The 18,947-nt window shown below is 38.6% G+C and overlaps 1 protein-coding gene across 2 annotated transcripts in view; it reads left to right on the top strand.

Moving 5' to 3' along the window:
• Positions 1–116: 116 nt before the first annotated feature.
• The window catches only part of LOC146462216 (alpha-1A adrenergic receptor-like), a 30,712-nt gene continuing 11,881 nt past the window's right edge, over positions 117–18,947 (top strand). The window contains exon 1 of one of the 2 annotated variants that reach the window (XM_085085755.1): positions 117–1,017. In XM_085085755.1, coding sequence (XP_084941881.1) covers positions 972–1,017 — 46 coding nt within the window. In that variant the 5' untranslated portion in view covers positions 117–971. Of the gene's footprint in view, positions 1,018–16,178; positions 16,225–18,947 lie in introns of those variants that run through there. The other variant, XM_085085758.1, reaches the window with a different exon arrangement.

Raw genomic sequence — 18,947 nt, 5'->3', positions numbered from 1 at the left:
GTAACGATTAACTTAAAGGAAACTGAGCGTCTACTCCTATAATTAGCCAATATTTCATGGCCAATACTTGGGGCCATCAACTGATGGCATAGAATGAAATGAGAAAATTTCTATCATAGCTTATAAGCCATGGGATATTTTCGCAAATCGCGATGATTTGCCATCTGCTTTGGTGGGATTATTAAATTGCCACGTTGCCCTTAGTTTATCTTATACGTTTTTATAAAGGCTCGGACATTGTCAACATTACACTGCTTAAATTATCATAATTTAGATATCTGTGTTGTGTTTTACAGAGCTTGCGTCGTGAGCACACTGCTGTACGGCAGCGAGTCCTGGACTCTTCACGCCCGACAGAAAAGGAAGCTGTGCGTTGTCTTCGACGCATCCTCAACATCACCTGACAGGAAAAAGTCCCAAACAACAGAATCCTGGAGCGAGCTGGAACTCCAGGCATGTACACTCTGCTGAAAAAGAGACGCTTGCGCTGGCTTGGTCATGTTGTGAGAATGGACGATGGCCGGATCCCAAGGGATCTCCTCTACAGAGAACTAGTGCAAGAAAAGCACCTCATAGACAGACCACAGCTGTGCTACAAAGATGTCTGCAAAAGAGATCTGAAGGACTTGGAAATTGACCTCAACAGATGGGAAATCTTGGCCTCTGATCGCTCGGCTTGGAGGCAGGCTGTACAGCAAATCATTTTCCAGATTTAAGAGACATTTGCCCTACAGACTGAGGCAAAGAGGCAAAGAAGGAAGGTCCGAACTCAGGGAGACAGACCAGTGACAGACTACATCTGCTCCCATTGTGGAAGTGACTGCCACTCTCGAATCGGCCTCTCCAGCCACACCAGACGCTGTTCCAGAGCAACCAATGGGCGGCACCATAGTCTTCCGAGACTGAAGGGGTGCCAATCATTTTGTTGTGGTTTGTGTGCCTCCTAAGATCTTGAGATTTACATGTGACACATGGTCAGCGCAGTGGTCAGCGATTACCCATGTGAACGGCTTGCAGGTATGTGATGCCATATGGTCCGCGGTTACCCACCAATTCAGGATTTATTTAAACGCCACGAAGTGTCCTTGCTATTAATATTGAAATACATGTCTCCTAACACAACTCCCCAATCCTATGCGCCAGACGTCACTGAGAGCCGGTATCGCCCTTGGCGCTCTTTAGAAAGTCCAGGAAGAGCTGCAGAGTTGAGTTTCAAGAACCTGAATTCGCTAGATGAGAACTGACAAAGATGACCTTAACCAAAGAACAGGATTAGTCAGGTGCATTTAGTATTCAACACTTGCACGCAAAATAATTTTTTTGATGAAACATATGTTTTTTTAATATTGTTGATAAACGCGCGAGCTCCGCTGACAGCCTATCTCAATATCCTACCCCATGCTGGTGGAAAACAGCTTGCGTCTGTCTACAGTTTTGAAAAATATTTTAAAAGAACGTTTAAGGTGTATGACTTCCTTGACATGTTAGTATGTATATACTCATATAGTTATTTTTTGTTAAAAGAACGATTTTTTTTTCTTCAGTGTGAATGACGAGTTTCTGATATTTCAATAAGTCTTTTATGAGGATGATACAAAATACAAGCTAGACGTTGTGATCATTGGCGGCGGCGTCTTCTTTAAACAGTTAATTGGTAGAAAATGAAATTGAGGAGCTTCAGTAAATTGAATTTGGTATCACTCACTTTCATTTCCTTATTGGCGGACTTAAGATTTTTAGAGTTTTGAGGCTTTAAATATGTAGTCTAACTGCTAACGCACAGCTACTTTCGAGATGCAAATGAGCCGACAATGGACGAAAAATGCATCAGATGTGTTCAGTGTTTATAAAGATATTCCCGGGAATATTTTGATTTACATCAACCTATTCCTACCTTTGATTTCGAAGGAGCTGTCACCATAAACGACCGATTTGACTTGATAGCAGCACACAGCCTACAGCGAGGGGACAGTGGGCTGGTCGGTGTTTAACACGAAACACGAAACACTCATAAGGGTTGATCGAGGCCTGGTTTGGTCTCACAACAATAGCTAACAATTTATCTACCAAATTTTCTTATCGGTGATAAGAGGGTAATATTAAAATCATAACAACCGTATAACGACTTCTTACTGGTTTGATTTAGTCTCCAATTGCCTTGTAAAGAGCAGAAATCTCGCAGAAACATCAGCATGTCTCCAATATTCACTCGATTACAAAATGTTTTTCTTATTTCATGTTAATAAATACACGTGTGATAACGATTACTCACCGACAGTCGACGAGCTATTTGAGTAACTTCAAATAAAACCCTATGAGGTCCTAGAGTAGCATGAAGTTCGATATCTGCAATGTTAAAATTTTATCTGCGGCGATTTGGCTGTTGAAGAGGTATTCATCGAGGTAATGTATCTGTTGGTGTAATCACACTGGTGTTTTGAAGACGGCTAAGTGCAAAAACAAGTGTCTTAATTACTTTTTGTTTTTCATATGCGTCGCAGCTCGGCCTACCATAAATATTGATCGGAACATCTTTAAACCATTTTCTAATTCTATCGCTTTTGAATAATAATGACAGATAATCTGACAGAGTAAACAATGCCATGGTCTAATCACTAGAAAACTATGGGGTGTCTGTCGGATTATAGACTTTTTCCCCAATCTTCTATTTTCCAATTCAAACTGAAATGGTGTATTTAGAACCGCCAAAATCATGCTGTGTCATTTCAGTGAAATAATGTTGCAGCGAATTATTCATTACTGTTCAATTTACCAAAAGGACATTACTGTTCATAGTTAACACAAACTGCTCATGAAAATTTTCGTGAATTTTCGATTTAACTTTGAAGTCAAAACAAAGCTGCATAGACTCTGCGAAATGCGGAGAACAGGCTGAAACCAAATATTTAAAAAATAGTGGCAGCTTTTTTCGAATGCAATTTTAAGAAACAAATTAAGTTTTTTTTACACGGCTCCTGACTACCTTGCAGGAAAGGCAGATCTTAGTAAGGGGTGTTGGAGTCTAAAAAGGGTAACACAGGCAAGCATTTTTCAGAGACAACTAAGCTTCAATTTACCGTACATTGGTTTCTTATTGTTGCTTAATTATCTCAGAAAAATTCGTGGTTACCCTCAATTTTCTTTCTTTCTTTCTCTCCATGGGCTGATAAAAATAGATTTAAAGCCACGCCAACTGAATGAGATTTGGTATCTCCAAAAAATCAGTAATTTTAAAAAATCAGTCATTTTAATAACAGTCTGCTGTGGCGTGAGAGAGTATATCTCCTTTGAACAGGTGGTATCTTGTGGATGGTTCTTTTTCCGTCATCTCGGTGTCACTGTCCAGCGTTTCTCGTAAATCCTTGAGGCGAGGATGGGATCCCGCCATTGTCAAACAAACTTTACTGGTTTTTTGGCTGCCAAAGCAGGACACCAAAGGACGAATTGTTGTATCTTTATGAATCATGTTACGTAACTGTTTTTAGACCATGGCTTCCATAGGACACCTTTTTTGGTAAGGGTGTGTGGCCTGCCTCTTAAGAATCGTATCAATTTCCAGAGCAGTGATATGTGATTCCCTTTCCATTTTAAATAGATACCTATTTTCAGACCTGACCTCTGAATGGATACCCAGTTTAAAACCTGAACCTTAAATTGATCCCTAATTTGAGACCAAAACAACTCAAACCCCATACCCAGTGGGGCCGTGCGTATCCATATACCTGATCTCAGGGAGTACCCCAGGGGACTATGGAAACTATTTTACGAGACTGTTGTCATCCACGAAATACGCAGAACTCTTGCTCTCAGCTGTACTATATTGTCGATTAGACATAAAAGCAAATGCAACTCAAAACTCTACTAAAGCCTACCTTCAAACTGGGCAATTTATTACACTGTGTTATCCTGACTAAATGAAATACACAAAAAAAAGCAGTGTCGTTGATGAAAGTCGTGGGTTAACAGCAGTAAACCTAACCGCTCCGGACTCGAGGTGAGTAGAACTTGGTATACTGATTTCTCTTCAGTGATATGTTTGTGTGGGCCTTATCTTTAAAGGCTGGTTTCCATATGATCGCGGATCGCAGATCGCAGATCGCAGATCGTAATAAGGTCTGCGATCGTCTGCGATCATATGGAAACTACTTCTGCTATCGTCTGCGATCCTGCGATCGCGATCGCAGACGATCGCAGAAGATAGAACCATGTTCTATCTAAGCACTGGTTTCTATATGATCGCAGATGATCGCAGACCTAATTGCGATCTGCGATCTGCGATCTGCGATCTGCGATCTGCGATCTGCGATCCGCGATCATATGGAAACCAGCCCTAAGGGTTCCACCACCAACAAAAATTTATTATTCTGTTTTGTTCTAACAAAGTATGTTACATTTTAGCTATCGTATCGACTTCTGACGTTAAGACTGATCATACGGCCCATTGAGTTGTGTAAACTGACCAGGAAAGTTTTACCGACCGAATTTACCGTTCGATTGGTAAATATTGTTAGTTATCTTCAGAGGACAAATGTTAAATCAGACCGAGCAACTGCAGACAGACTGTTTTTTTCTGCGCGGAAGTCTGAGTCAGTTTTCTCAGTTGGAACTCTAAGGATGATGAGTTGTATGTTTGCCGGCCCCGCTTTAAGGTTATAAATTACCATTTTTCTTGACCTTTTGTGACAACAGCTTTCCATTTTCTAAAATTATTGACTCATTATTTTAGCATTATTTTATGCACAACCTTTGATTAATTACATAACGAAAAGTGAAAGAAAAGCTGCATCTTCTTGACGCCATTTGTGATATCGAGCTTGCGATAGCGAATGGAACTCTTTCCACTATGAAATAATTTTTCGAAATCCATACTGATTGTTCACCTAAAACACGGTATAAGAGCGTATTCAATGCATTTTTGGCAAAATAAGCGGTTTCCATGGGCTTTTCATTTTATTATTGTCTTCGGAAATATGCCTTGATTGCTTATAACCATTACAGAAAATCGGTTCCTTTTATAAATGTTATAACAATGGAGGTTAATTTTTTTCGGCATTTCGTAGAAGGCCGCTCCATTACTGAATTTATAACTTGTTATTAAAATTTCAATAAGTAACTTTTTTTTGCCTAACATTTAGTAATAAAAAATCAGTAAAATGAAATTTTGATGTCCCTGGCATCATTTTCACTTTTAGCGACATCCAAACGTCTTTCGACATTTATTATCACTGATTCTCCGAAAAGTATTTTCTTTCTATTCAGCGAGACTTTCCAAGGTTCAATTTTTACTAACCAGAAAACACATCTTATTCGCGTTAAGAATATTCTATTTTTAAAACGTAAAAGCTTCAATAAATTAAGATTATCATCGAAAAATCAGTGATTCGTATTGAAAATACCAAGGACTGAAAAGAATCTGATAAACTTCTTATGCTGTAACGGCCAAGTTTTTTCTTAACATTGCTTTCAAAGGCTTCAGATTTTATCATTGATTTTTTTTGTCAGCCGGTACACTAAGATAATCTATTTTCATCCGCTTATTTTCGTGAAAAGCTTTCCGTCAGTCGAATTAATAAAGAGTGGTAAAGAGAAAGACTGTTCAGTTTTTTTGGTGTAATCTTTGAACTTAATAATTGCATTGATAACTTCAACAAATTGTTTTCGATTTCCGTGGAAAAAGCCTGTGAGCCTGTGCTAAAAAAATGGAAGTGAAAACAAACATTCCGCCCACACCAAGACTCCTTCACACTCCCATATCCCGCTTTTTTTCTTCGCTGATGGACGGATCAATTGATCACTCAAATCTGCCACCATTTCCCGATGAAACCCAGCAGCTGCTCAAATTTGAGCTCATGGTGGTATAAAGAGGAAGCGTTACCTGTTAAATTTTTTGGAGAGTCAATTTGCCCCAACACAATGTGTAGCTGAAACAAGTTCGTCATTGACCAGCATTAATGAAAATATTTTCTTAACGCTTTTGTATTCCACCCTGATGCTACTCTGACCTCAATCTAAAGCTGCAACAGAAGAGAGCAGTTATTTGCGCCGTTCTGGGTACATGTTTACTACAGAAGAGAACGCAAGGCCTAAAAATAACGTTTGAAACTGAGTACAATTACAGATCAGAGACAGCCAGATGATCATAGGTAAATAAGTGAATTCTTAATATCGTCTGATTAAAATATACTTTGGTGCTGCCCAAAAGTGTTTCTTGTCACGTGCTCATCATGATTAAGCAAATGCATTTCGTTAAAAGGGCACTGACCGTCACCTATTTTTGGTGTCACTATGAATAGACAAAAAATGCACTTGTTTCAATGCAATCGTTAAAATAATGGTTGAGTTTTGTTTACAATAACCCTGCGAGTGCACAGAAACTACTATTTTTTATGTTTGTCTGCAGATGGCTAGGATGGAATTGAATTGCAACTTGAAAAAAATGGCCAACCTTTTCAAGTTCTTCCTGAGTATTTTAGAAAAGTCACTAGAAACTGATTCTAGTTTGTTTTTCCTCGGAGAAAAACCTTAATATTTTCTCCATTGTGCTCTAACAGCAATTTCTTGCTACGAAAAAGGTTTTCTTGGTGAAATATTTATCAGTTTTGACCAAAATTCGGCAAAATCACTGCGACAGTGCTTTTTTAAATGTTTACAAGCCGTGAAAGCAATGCGCCAACACCACCGCAAAACAAGTCAAATATTTGTTAAAATGTCACCTTTTTGTTTTCAAAATAAATTCTGCTTCTTGCAAAATTACACTACTTCCGCTCCACTATCACGAAACGAAATGGGAACCATTTGATGCACGCAAATATAATTTAAATATAAAAATTTTAAATATAAGAATAGTTCAACACTAAAATGGCTCATCATTTAAATTGATAATTGGAATTTTCACAAACTAAAGTGAATTTTTCATAGATATTTTTTAGTGCAGTGGCTGAGGGGTATTTAAATGTTTTTGATCGCTGTTTTTCTTACTAATTGGTATGTCATTCCTGAATATACGTGAATAGGAAGCATTTGAATTCAGCCAGACTTTATGGCACAAGATAACATAAGATATTGCAAATTTTTCTAGCGACGCCGTGAAATGGTTTCATCCATCACTCTCCATAACCAGTCCCGAATACAAGTGAGGAGCCAGTCATTACTGATAAAAGCTCATTTCATTCCGCCCTGACTTGAAATCAAACCGTATCCATGAATTAGAATTACAATTAGAAGAAACATTTCGTTTTGTTTTACAATTGCTCATGGGAATATTATTCTCAATAAATGAATTTCCTAAAAAAATATTCCATACCCACCCGAATCCTAGTAAATATTCCATACCAACCTGTAAAAATGTCGTCTTAAATCTCCCATGTGACTAAAAACGTCGAGAAATCATTAATTCTTTGCATACATATTTATCTGCGTGAAGTTGACCTACGAAAGTCATTTTTCTAAATTCTACTAATTGATTGAAGATAAAGTATTCTCGCTAAGAACGTCACATGAAGGAATATAAAAATACATGGAAATGGAAATTACGATAGCTGCGATGGTTGCCTTCTTTACAAGAAGGATATATAAAATTTTCAAATATTGTAGGGAGATTTTCACATGGATAGAAGCCAACATGATCGATTCCGGCGAGAGTCGCTTATTTATCACAAATCTACATTGTTGCGCAAAAACGAACATCAGACATAGGCCTACCTCGCTTTACAGGTCTATTGCTTCCCTTATCGTCAACCCTTCTCGTTTGAATCGCTAGTTTTTCTTCAGATTAGTGTGTACAGCGTTACCGACTGTCTTCGATACGATCTTTTCTAAATCTTGAATCCCCGACACCAGCCACTTCTTGTATATCATACGTTAATTGAAGCACCTGATACTGTCAGCTTTCATTCTCACACCACTTTGAAGTTAGCAGCAAAACCATTAAATAATGCCTTTTGCGACGTACCAAATTTTTCGCAAGGTGTTATCTGATTCCATCCAAGATCCTGTATGGTCTTTTATCCGCTCCCATATTTGTTTACATAGAAGCTCGCGCGTCTCGTTTGTTTCTTGTCCCTTATGCAGATGTTCCTCGTGTCTTTCAGGCTCAGTTTTTCGTTAAATATTTGAGTAAGTAATAAATATGACTGTTGACACATTTGCCAAGTTGCCGACTCGCCACAGGCCGAAGCAAGACATTCGGGAGTGTGTATTGTCTTATAATCTCTTTAGAGGTAAATGGCTAGCTTTGGTGGACAGACTTCAAAACAATGTCATTTTACGCCTAGCTTAAAATATAGCAAGAGCATGTCAAATACAATTTAACTGGTGACATATTAAAGTTAGGAACTCTAGTAAGGCGGAAACAACACGAAAACAGCCCATCTTCATAAGATTTACCGTCTGCCACTGTTTATTGATCGCGAAAACAAAAGTCCTTTCAGCGGCTTTTCAAACGTTACAATTTAAATTAACATTTATCAGATGTAAGTGACATCAAAAACATTCACAAAGGAACCGATATATAAGCCAAAGCCAGCTAAGTTTTGCTCGCCAAGGTAAAAATGAGGGCCGCTTGCAACGTCGTATTTTCAACACAAACTAATTATCGTACATACTGTGGACAAGAAAGCAGAGCTAATAATGACGTCCGTTAAGGGGAACGGCTGCTTCACGAGCATGCTCAATAGCTTACTACAGCTTGAGCAATCTCGTTCCCAGAGCCCGCGTATACCCTTATCCTCTGAAACAGGATTTGCTTTGTTTCCTGAGCGATAGCCCATAACTCAGAGCCTCTCCTTACAGACTCCTCCAAAACAAGGCCACCATCTCGTTCCCAGAGCCCGTGTTACCACTGAGTTGATCAAAAAAGATGATGTCTTTAGCGAAGAAAATTTTATCTCAACCATCTAGAGATCCAGAACGGTCAAATCTTTCACGTAAAAGAGAGCACTATTGACAGATCTCTCAACATGACACTCTTTGGGGAATTGTACATGAAGACGACACAAGGATTTTCGCAGTAGGCAGTACGTGTTTTCTCCGCGAACGACCCCGTAGAAACCAAACTTCTCTCGCTTATTACTCGCGAACGCTTCAGTCCTGATCTCTGAAATGTGGCGTACAGGTCCCATTTTAAGTAATCTCCCATATGTTTAAAAAAGGTTATGATCCGAAAGATCCGATTCAGCCTCCAGTACCACCTTAAAAGCAACGGCCAGCGACAGCGGGCTTTGATTGCTGACTACAACAGCAGTCAACTGGCTTAATCAGTTACCGTTAACAGATCTACTGTACTGGGGAATAAATAACGGTTTTAGTGGGACTCGATCCGAGCCGATGGCCGTGCAAACCGGCTCCATCAGTCAGCGGGTCGGTCTTATCTTAAGGCGGGGGTACACCTGAAAGCCGTTTTCACTCCGCTTAAAATCGGTTTAATTGAAACACCTTGTTCGCGTTTCAAGCAATACAAAAACCCTCCGCTCATTACACAAATCAATGTTTTCGGGTGTTTTATAAATTTTTGGGCGATTTTTAGGTATATTTGGAAGGAAAAAGTTTTTCTTGAAGGATTGCTAAAATTAAAAGAATTGAGAAATGTTGAAGATTTTAATAGAGATGTTTTAGAATTAGAATTTGTAGTTCATAATTAATAGACGGACACCAAGTTAGTCCACTGGGAACCTGGGGTGCTCTTTTGTGGGTATCAACTGTCTGTTAGTGTTCCAAAAATCATTTAAACGGACCTTTCGGGCATGCAATTTTAACTTTTGTGCATTGGACCACGTCGCCCTGTTTTCTAGTAACTAGGTAACTAAGAGGAGGTGTGGTCATGGCATTCTCGTCCCCAGAGCCGCCTGGTCCTCTCAGCAGCCGGAGGCTGGGCACGAGGACTAAGAGGGACCAGAGGCTCTAGGGACGAGAATGTGGTTATGGGTGAAGTCGAAGTGCAGTTGGCCTTAGGCCCTCGTTAAGTACCCGAGACTTAAATAAGTTGTTCCAAATATGGAAAAGATCAAAGTGACCCTAGAGCTTACCGCATAATACGTACCTTTTATGCGCCGACTAAACTTGTGCATAAATTATACTCGGTGGCGTGATCAAAAATGGGAATTGAGCGCGCAAATAAACAAATGGCGTCGGTTTTTTATTCGTCTTCCTCTTATTTATGACCAATTTTGCGCGCATTGCTAAAGTTGTCGTGTTTCAAGCTCGTTCCCATGCTCCACCAGTCGTACTCGCACTCATTCGTAAACTCCCTAATAAAGAAAGGAGAAGATTGTGGAAGAGACAGATCCAAAGGCAAATGAACGAGGTTCAATGGAGTCAAACGAGTGGAATGCAAGTTAGAAGGAGAGTAAACGAGAGAAACCAAAACACCAGATTCTTCGTCACAATTGAGAGAATTTTAATCTAAAGAATCGAAATTTCGAAACTAACCTCTATCCCAGCTGACAGTTTCTTCAAAAAAGTGAGAGTGAAACATTGTTTATTTTCTGCTTCGGTAATTTTAGTCTCAAGAGTAATTCACACTCACCAACGATTTGCAAGTCAAACCTCGATCAATGTTTAAAGATCCTCAATTTTCTGCTCCAGAGCTTCGCTTTGGTTTCTCTTCTCTTACGACGAGCTGAGTCGCCGCCAAAACACGAACATAACGCTAAAAGGTTTAACCTCCGACTTTCATCTGTCTGTACTCAAATTGATTATAAAAATTAGCCAATGAGCACGCTAGAAATTTGACAGTTATTGTGAAAAAAAAAAAAAAAGGTTGGATGAATTTGCCTCAACAGAAAGCACGCTGTTTAATTCAGCAATCACACAATGATGGTTATACCAAAGTTGGACGTATTGAATCAGGTGCGTCCTTTGAATCATCTTGCCAATTCGAAGTCGAGTTCAACTGTAATAGGTACCGGGCCTACCGGGCCTTAGAACATTCAACACTACGAGACGCATCATGGACAATAGACCGCCGTGAAATTAGCACATGAGATGAACTGTGACTCGACTAATTTCATTCCTTTATTCTTTGTACTGAACAGCGTATAACCGTTAGAATGTAAGAAAAAGCATGTTTAACAATGAGAGACCATAGAATGGCTAGAGTGTTCAGATTTATTTTGTTGCACCATTGAACTTGTATTCTAACGCCTGGTTCACATGAGCAACGCAAACGCAAGCGCAAATGCAAGCGCAAGGAAATGAAAAAGTTTCCATTTCTTGCGTTGGCGCTTGCGTTTGCGTTTGCGTTGTGGTAGTTCACCCGTGTGTTTGCTTGTGCTTGCGCTTGCATTTGCGTTTGCGTTGCACGTGTGAACCAGCTTTAAAAGGGTTTTTCAAGATTGGGAACTTCACTGAATTTTTTTTGATATGTAGTCTCTCTTGAGTTTATTTGTGTTTGCTCTGACCGTTCGGGAAATAATTGACAGACTTTTATGCACCTTTTGCATTAAAAAAGGTCACTGCCTCTCTCAAATAGCTTTTGTTTACAAAATTCAGTAGAAATTTCGCCGGGTATGTAAAACTGTTTGGTTGTTCGATTTGAAAACACCACATCAGTAAATAACTTGTATTTGAAATACAACCGGTGGTTTTGTGATGCAAAATTCGACTTTAAAATGCCTTTGTTAAGTAAAGTTAAGCTCACGTTGAACGCGGACAAAGTGCTCAGTCTGTAGTTGTTTCGATCATGGGTCGACAAAGATTTGAATAAACACACAATGGGAATATATAATAATGATTCTGTTAAAGCAATCTTGAGGCACGACTGAGCCTGTTTATATAGCAAGTTGCAATACCGAGCAAGTATGATTCGCGACCCCATTGCCAGTGATACGGGACTCCAAAAGCTGGAATTAATGAAGCCCTTACTTTGCTGCGAAAAAAATCTAATTTTGCTCATGTCAAAATACATAATGCTAATCGAGTATGAAACATCCGCCGTTTGTACACGGATTTTGAACGTAAACAAAAGAAATGAAACAGCCTTTGTACATTAAAGTTCCTCCGCATAATTACGAAATGGGCCAAGCAAATCTCACCGTCGAATAATTAAAAGAAGTATAAATGTTCGACCTACTAGCGGAGAACTCTTTTTCCCCGATGATATGTCAGGAATAGTAATTTTTAATAAATCGCACCTTTGTTACAATTTCTAAATTAATAAAAGTAACGTAAACACCTGATTTGAAACGGAACATATAACAAAACTTAATGCTCCGCCAAAGGTTTTAGATCCTCTGCATTGAAATGTCGGTAAGTGGTGACGGTTGAACTTTAAGCATTTTTGCCTTTAACTTTTCTTGGAAGTTTAGCAAAAAAACGCTGCTTTAACTTTTTAAGTAAACGTTTACACTCAGAAAGATTGTGTTCTAGGCATGCGTGAGGTTACTATTCGAAGGAAATTGCATTAAATTAAGAGATGGTAAAATATTTTTTTCTTTTGACAACGGTTATGTGTTTTGGGAAACCTCGGCTAGTTTAAGCCTTTGTTATTATTCATCCTTCTCCCTGCAGGTAAATTTCTAGAAAAGAAAGAGAAAATAACATTTTTCAAGTTAGATTTCGCAGCAATTTTAGCTGACAAGTTGAAATCTCTGCGCCAATATTAAATTTGGTTGAATTCATGTTTCAAGGTTAGAAAAGGTCCATTTGTTATTTATGATCAAGAATTTCATTTCACTTGCGAACAGGCTTGTCAACTGCACCGTGTCGAGAATGTTGTTATCAGCTGGCGTGTGTACGCTCGGAGAACACCCCTTGAAATTCCATCGATAAAACATACGCGCTTTAGATTAAGCGTGAAACTTATTTTTTTCAATATCAGTCCTCTATTTCCGCTTTATTACTTCTGAGAAAATAACATCTAGTTGACACTAGACAATTAATGGCTTCGTGGAAGAAATACTGTAGATATGTATATATTGTTTACAGCGGACTAAATCGCTAAAAATTCATACCACCTTTCCTGGAATTTTTTCTCTTGATAGATATCTTGAGCTCAGACTGCATACAACTTTTTTGAGGGGATATAAATTGTCAAGTATACGGGGTAAGGACAAAATGGATATCCAATCGACCGGACACAATTCATTTTGATCCAAGCGCAAATTATGAAAAACAATGGATATCCCGAGCGGTTTTTATCACACCTCATCTGTGTGAAGAAGAACTGACAGTTTTACAAAGTGGATAAGTTTCTTAATTATGAAGTTAGCATTTGTGTTTGGCATATCTAATGGTTATTGCTAATAATAATTCTGGCAAAGCTTGTCCACGATGCCTTGTTTATCAACTCAGCCTACCGTTTACAATAGGAAGAGGGTACAAAATTTCCGTGAGAAAAGGATGAAATTACTTTGTTTGGATAATAGTTTGCTCAACATGCTGAACATGACAATGGAACTAAAGTTATATAGCAGCTGAATCGATCAACAGCATACTACAAGGCTTGGAAATATAGAACTCTAATTGCCTCCCCACTCAAGTATATTGTTTTGGTTAACGAACGCATCATCGACGTAAAGAAGAAAATTTCGACGAGGATTAAGTCTTGGCTTTGGCATCACGAAAAGTTTTCTGTGATGTCTGTTTTGCGTGCGCTTCAGTGTTGTGTTCACGAGCGAATGGAAATCTAGTGGAAGATTTGCCGTATAAATGCATCATACTCCGCAGGGTGAGTGAGCGAACAATCTTGTTATTTTAATGTTCATGTAATATATCTGGCAAATTTGTAGCAAACCCGGGTAATATATGTCAGAAGGGGAATTGTTTAGTCTATATTCTTTTCGTTGTAGATGATAATAGCGAATATGTCTGACTGAAACAGGGCTTTGCGGATGGCAAGCAATTCTTTGCGCTAAAGAATTCGCAAATGTTCTAAAGCTTGTGACCCGCTGTCTCGTAAAAGTTATTTGCACTTTCACGACAAATAATCAATGTAAAATTTATTCTTAATATAGTTTTTCTTGCCGGCTGTCAGAGAAACATGGCGGTCAGAATTAAAGGCTATTTTTCACGTCAATCAAACGCCAATTATAAAAATTTTTGCATTATGCATTCAGGCCAAAACAGCAAGGAATTGAAAATAGAGAGCTAGTGAAAACAACGCTGTTGTGTGTAACAGTGACCAGACTAACTTTTCTTTAAAATAGCAACGGAAAGCAATGTATGCAGTTCTTGAGAATTTCGAATACACCACCAAGAGGAAAGTATTTCAATAATATATATATACTAAAAACTAAATTCTCCTAAATAGCACCATAAGGGTTATGAATAGTCTTTCAATAAATACACCGCGGTTTCGCATTAAATTTAGTCAAATTAAAATTTAGTCAAATTTTATGGGTTTCAGAGTGTCCATTCTTTCGCGAAGCCGTCTTTGGGTGTTGATTTCGTTTACAAGCTGTTAAGAAAGTCTTGCGCGCGAAAAAAAGAATGCTAGCCTCTCCTCTTGCAAATTTTGAATTTACCATTTAAATTTGCCACAACATACTATCCTGAAAGGATTCTATCTTCATGTTATACACTGAGTGGTACGAAAGGGTTTGGTTTTCTGCCTGTTCTGTTGCCTGAAGGCGGCTTCAGTTTTCGGTCACAGTCAAAATTGAAATAAAATAAAAAATAATTTCGTAGGAAAAACAGCAAACGCAGATCCAAACATAGCGATGCGCCTCAAACGGCTAGTTAACATGGACACGATCCGGCAAAATAAAACCGGGTGGTATAAAACTTTGAAAAAAAGAAACTAGATTCTGGAGTTTAAATATTATTCTCAAGGTAACAGGAAGCAAATAAGTGACGTATTATTTACAGAGAATGTTGAATACAGAGCAACTGTTGACTAATCATTTAAGATGAGCCTGATCGACGGGTATGCCTTTGCTCCAGACCTGAATGCTCATTGAAAACACCGGATTATTGCCCTCTACCAATATTGAGTAGCATAAGTCATGGGGCGAAACATTTTGTTCAAAAAAATATTCTTAAGTATGTCGATATCATACCTTTCCACTAACGAAAAGTCCATTAGTCGACAAGAAGCGCGTTACTCCTCAACACACTTTACAGCCATTTACCTCCCAAGCAGAATTACCCCCAGCGTAATTAGCTGCCGTACTAACCACTCATTTGTATTCTGACCTGTCCTTCTGGATTAGAATGTTCCGACCGTGTAGTAGAACCGGAGTCGAAACAAGGTTGTGTCGGTATAATTAAACATTCAATTACTTTTTTTCCACAATAGCATGTCGATGTGTCTGAGGACCCTGCGAAAACGTCTGAGTGTTTAACCGTCGAGTTCTTTGTTCGCCTTACCGTTTAAGCTTCATTTTACTTTCCTTTTTAAAGGTTTCTTTTCTGTTGTAAAGATAACTTACACATCATAATTCATGAAAAACGTCAGGGCTGTTGCCTGTTGCCATTATCTTAGCTTGAATTTTCCGGCGTCTGACTTTGGATTTGTCAACAAACTGTTGGTGATATTAATACAGTGGCACCTGCTTATCAATTCAGCAACATTTAATTAACAACCGGCAAAAGCAGCACGTCGCTCTTTCGGAATATCGGAGGCTTTAATAACTTCCAACTGAAAAGGAAAGAGCATTGATAATTTTCTTAAAGTTATTCATATCACGAGACGAGATGAAGCCGTTCAGTCTTGCTTTAAGGCTTTATTACTGGGAAATAATAAATCGTGTCTTTGAAGATTTGTCTCGTCTCTCGGGGCTTGCCTCCAAATAATTTTGATTATTTTTGTCGCAGGTCCATTTCATTCGTATCTGTCTCTCCACGGTGCCTCGTAATACATAATGTGTTTTCGAGAAGAAAATTAAAACAATGACAACTCTTTGGCGTCGTGAACTTATGCTTTATAACTTTTTGCTAAAGAATTAACTAGTTATTCATTAACATGAACAAGTGTCAAGAGTTTACGTCAAAATTACGAATAAAGGATACAAAAAAAATCCATTAACCTTTGTTTCATGCACGTGCCATATTTGCATGTAAACAGGCAAACAATCTTTGCTCATAGACAAACAGCGCATTTGATAGCAGACACCATTATTATGAGATTAATGTTTGTAGCCAATTTAAGGTGCGCTCTGATTGGTTAATTTGAGGGTAAGATCCCCCTTCTGCCTACGTGCATTACGGTAGGTGTTAAATACCCAGCAAATGTGTGATCTCAGACTCAGAAGTTTTCTGCTGATCTCTTGTGAACGTCAAACAAGAAAAGTAAGTGCAACTGTTGTTAATAGAAATCTAATTTACTGTTAGTCTGAAATTTAGTTTCTTATCTCCTGGAATCGGAGATCACAAATTCGGCATTGAGTTGTGTGCGACTTGCGGCACGTCAGTTTTGATAAATGACCCCCGAGCAAAACTAAACTTGCCCTTTACGTCTATGCATTGTAGGGAAGTTCACTTGGTCGTCGAAAAGAGCGATGGCTTTTTACGTTAATACTCGGAGTGGCGATCATTTGTTGGTCGCGTCAAATATCGATCGTCAGACCGTGAACATTATTGAATTCAAGCTCAATTTTGTAAGCTTATGGTTGGTCGAGGCCATCCAAACCATTCAAATTTTAATTAGCTACTGGCTGTTTTATGTTGGGATCTGATCAATGCTGAATCCCGAACAGTTTATTTTAGGCGAAAAATTTCGTCACCGGGAGAAGGCATTTATTCGACCGCCGCTCGATTACTGGAGTCGCTCTCAAAGACAGCATTTTGAAAATAATAGAGATGATCATCGGAAATAAGATATACACGGCAATTCGGATATGTTTATACAAAAAGCAGATACTTAATTTACTTTGCTACAATTCCTAAACTAGCGAAATAACACTGAACACTGGGTGTTTATGGAGGGGACAGAAAAAAGATTGCTTTGCTCTGCTCTGTGTTCTAAGTTTCCGCTTTTTTTACTTATGCAGTCGATTCTTTGTTTCTGGGACCTTTTCTGATCGCCGTTAGATGAAACTATCAATGCAATAAATAGTAACGTTCATTTTCTTCGTCCTTAAAACTGTGGCCTGAGCTTGGGAGTTTCAATATGCCAACAGTCGGAGTTGGTTTGAGCCTTGTTATAAAAGCGAGGCTTTGTGAATAGTTTTTTTAATGGTAATTGGTTTTCATTTATATGCCAAAAAAAAAAAAAAATGTAATGTTACCATTAGCTGAAAAATCCAAATCCCAGCATCAGTTTCGCAAATGAAGCCATATTAATAATGAACTTCTCATTAACTGACCATACTGGGGACTATTGGTACACAATCATTTTTCCAGGCCTCGCTTCGGTCGGTCTGTACTGGGAATAGGAAGCTTTAGCAACGACGACTGCGACGGCAACGAGAACGTAAAAAAGGAACCAAAATAACAGCTATGCACCTTCATTAAACTTTTTGGTTCATTTCTTTGCCGTCACTGCATGACCGGGACGCGATATGTCCTCATGGGACAGGAATTTTTCTTTCTCTTTCTAAACTATCTCCGCGAATTATTCACTTTTTTTCGCCATACGATCTTAAGCTCATGAGATTAATCACACACGCATTAAGAATGTTACATCCTTGATATTATTAGAACCTACAAAGCTAATCACAGCGAGAAGAATAAATATGTCACTCCCTAAGATTTCCTTGGTAAGTTACAGCTGTACGATGTGCTTGTGGCTGCAGGACATGTCAATTGACCCATTCTTTTTTAGGTTTACTGTACCTACTTATGGGTGTTTTTATCCAATAAAAACTTCATCAGCACTAATAAGTCCCCAACAGATGAAGCCATTTTCATAAATGAGGATGAAGCACTTCTATCTCGAAAATTGAGAAAACTTTCAAATGTCCGGCATTGCTGTCTGGTGCGGTGTATGCTTATCGTGTTCATGAATGCTTTAGTTGAACGTTTTCGGGGACGTAGGAAATAGCTGAATTACGTGGTACAATTTCTCCAGTGCTCGTCTGTCCCTTCCACTCATGCATAGAGATGTGAAAAAACATTGTTATTTCACAGTCATTTGATTATCTCTGTCAGGCAAATAAAATCGAAATAAGTGAGGAAGCAAAAGCAGGGAGCCTTACTAACCTCACTGAACTTTTGCAAAATATTTTCAATATAATTGGAATACAAAATACAATGTATCTTTTAAAATAAACGTCCGATTCATCGAAAGAGTTTCCGCCGTTTCACCGACTTCGTTATCATTCGACATGGGCTCTTGGGTGCAGGAATCACGTAGCTGTCTTCTGAACTTCTTCAGCGCGGGCAAACGTCATACTCTATAAGAGAATAATGGAAAACTGTCGCGTCTGTTGTTACCAAGAGACTAACTATTTTCTCATTTGCCATGCGTTTATTTTCTGCTGCTGGCAGTAAACGTTGTTTTCCGGTTGTTCCTCTGTCTCGCTGATAGTTATGATTATTCCTTAATTTTCCTCCTTTTTCTCCACACGAAAAAGTAACATTTCAAATAAAAAACACAAGATTTGTACCTTTCAGTTAAAAGGCGCTCTTCTGATAATCAAAGTTTCAGCCAATTGAACGTTCTTTTAACAGATGAAATTACACACCGTTTTGATTCACGTCGTTGTGATCTGCTACTGACTGACTTTTCACAACTCTGTTGTTCTTTCACCGCACATTTCTGTCGACCAATCAATGAAAAAGTTCAGTTATCCTTCGAGGAATTATAGTAACATTTAAAGCGTGATGTTTCCCAAATTTGATCATCTTTAATATGCGCGCAAAACAGTCTGGAGCTGAACGTATTATTACTTTTGTGCTGACAAACAAAATGAAATAGCTTGTTGTTCATGTAAATAAGTGTCGCCCTGACCGCCCATGAAGGACAAGTGTGCCTGCCACTTATGACGTCATTAATTTAAACGAAAGGTATTTTTGGTAAAGTTGAGGAAAGAGCTCAGCAAACTACCTTGCGAGGCAATTAGCTCATTTGT

The sequence above is a fragment of the Pavona decussata genome, unplaced genomic scaffold, assembly GCF_977016875.1.
Source record: "Pavona decussata unplaced genomic scaffold, jaPavDecu1.1 SCAFFOLD_190, whole genome shotgun sequence".
Lineage (NCBI taxonomy): Eukaryota > Metazoa > Cnidaria > Anthozoa > Scleractinia > Agariciidae > Pavona > Pavona decussata.
Note: the sequence above shows the minus strand (reverse complement) of the source record. Positions and strands in the feature narration are given on the sequence as shown.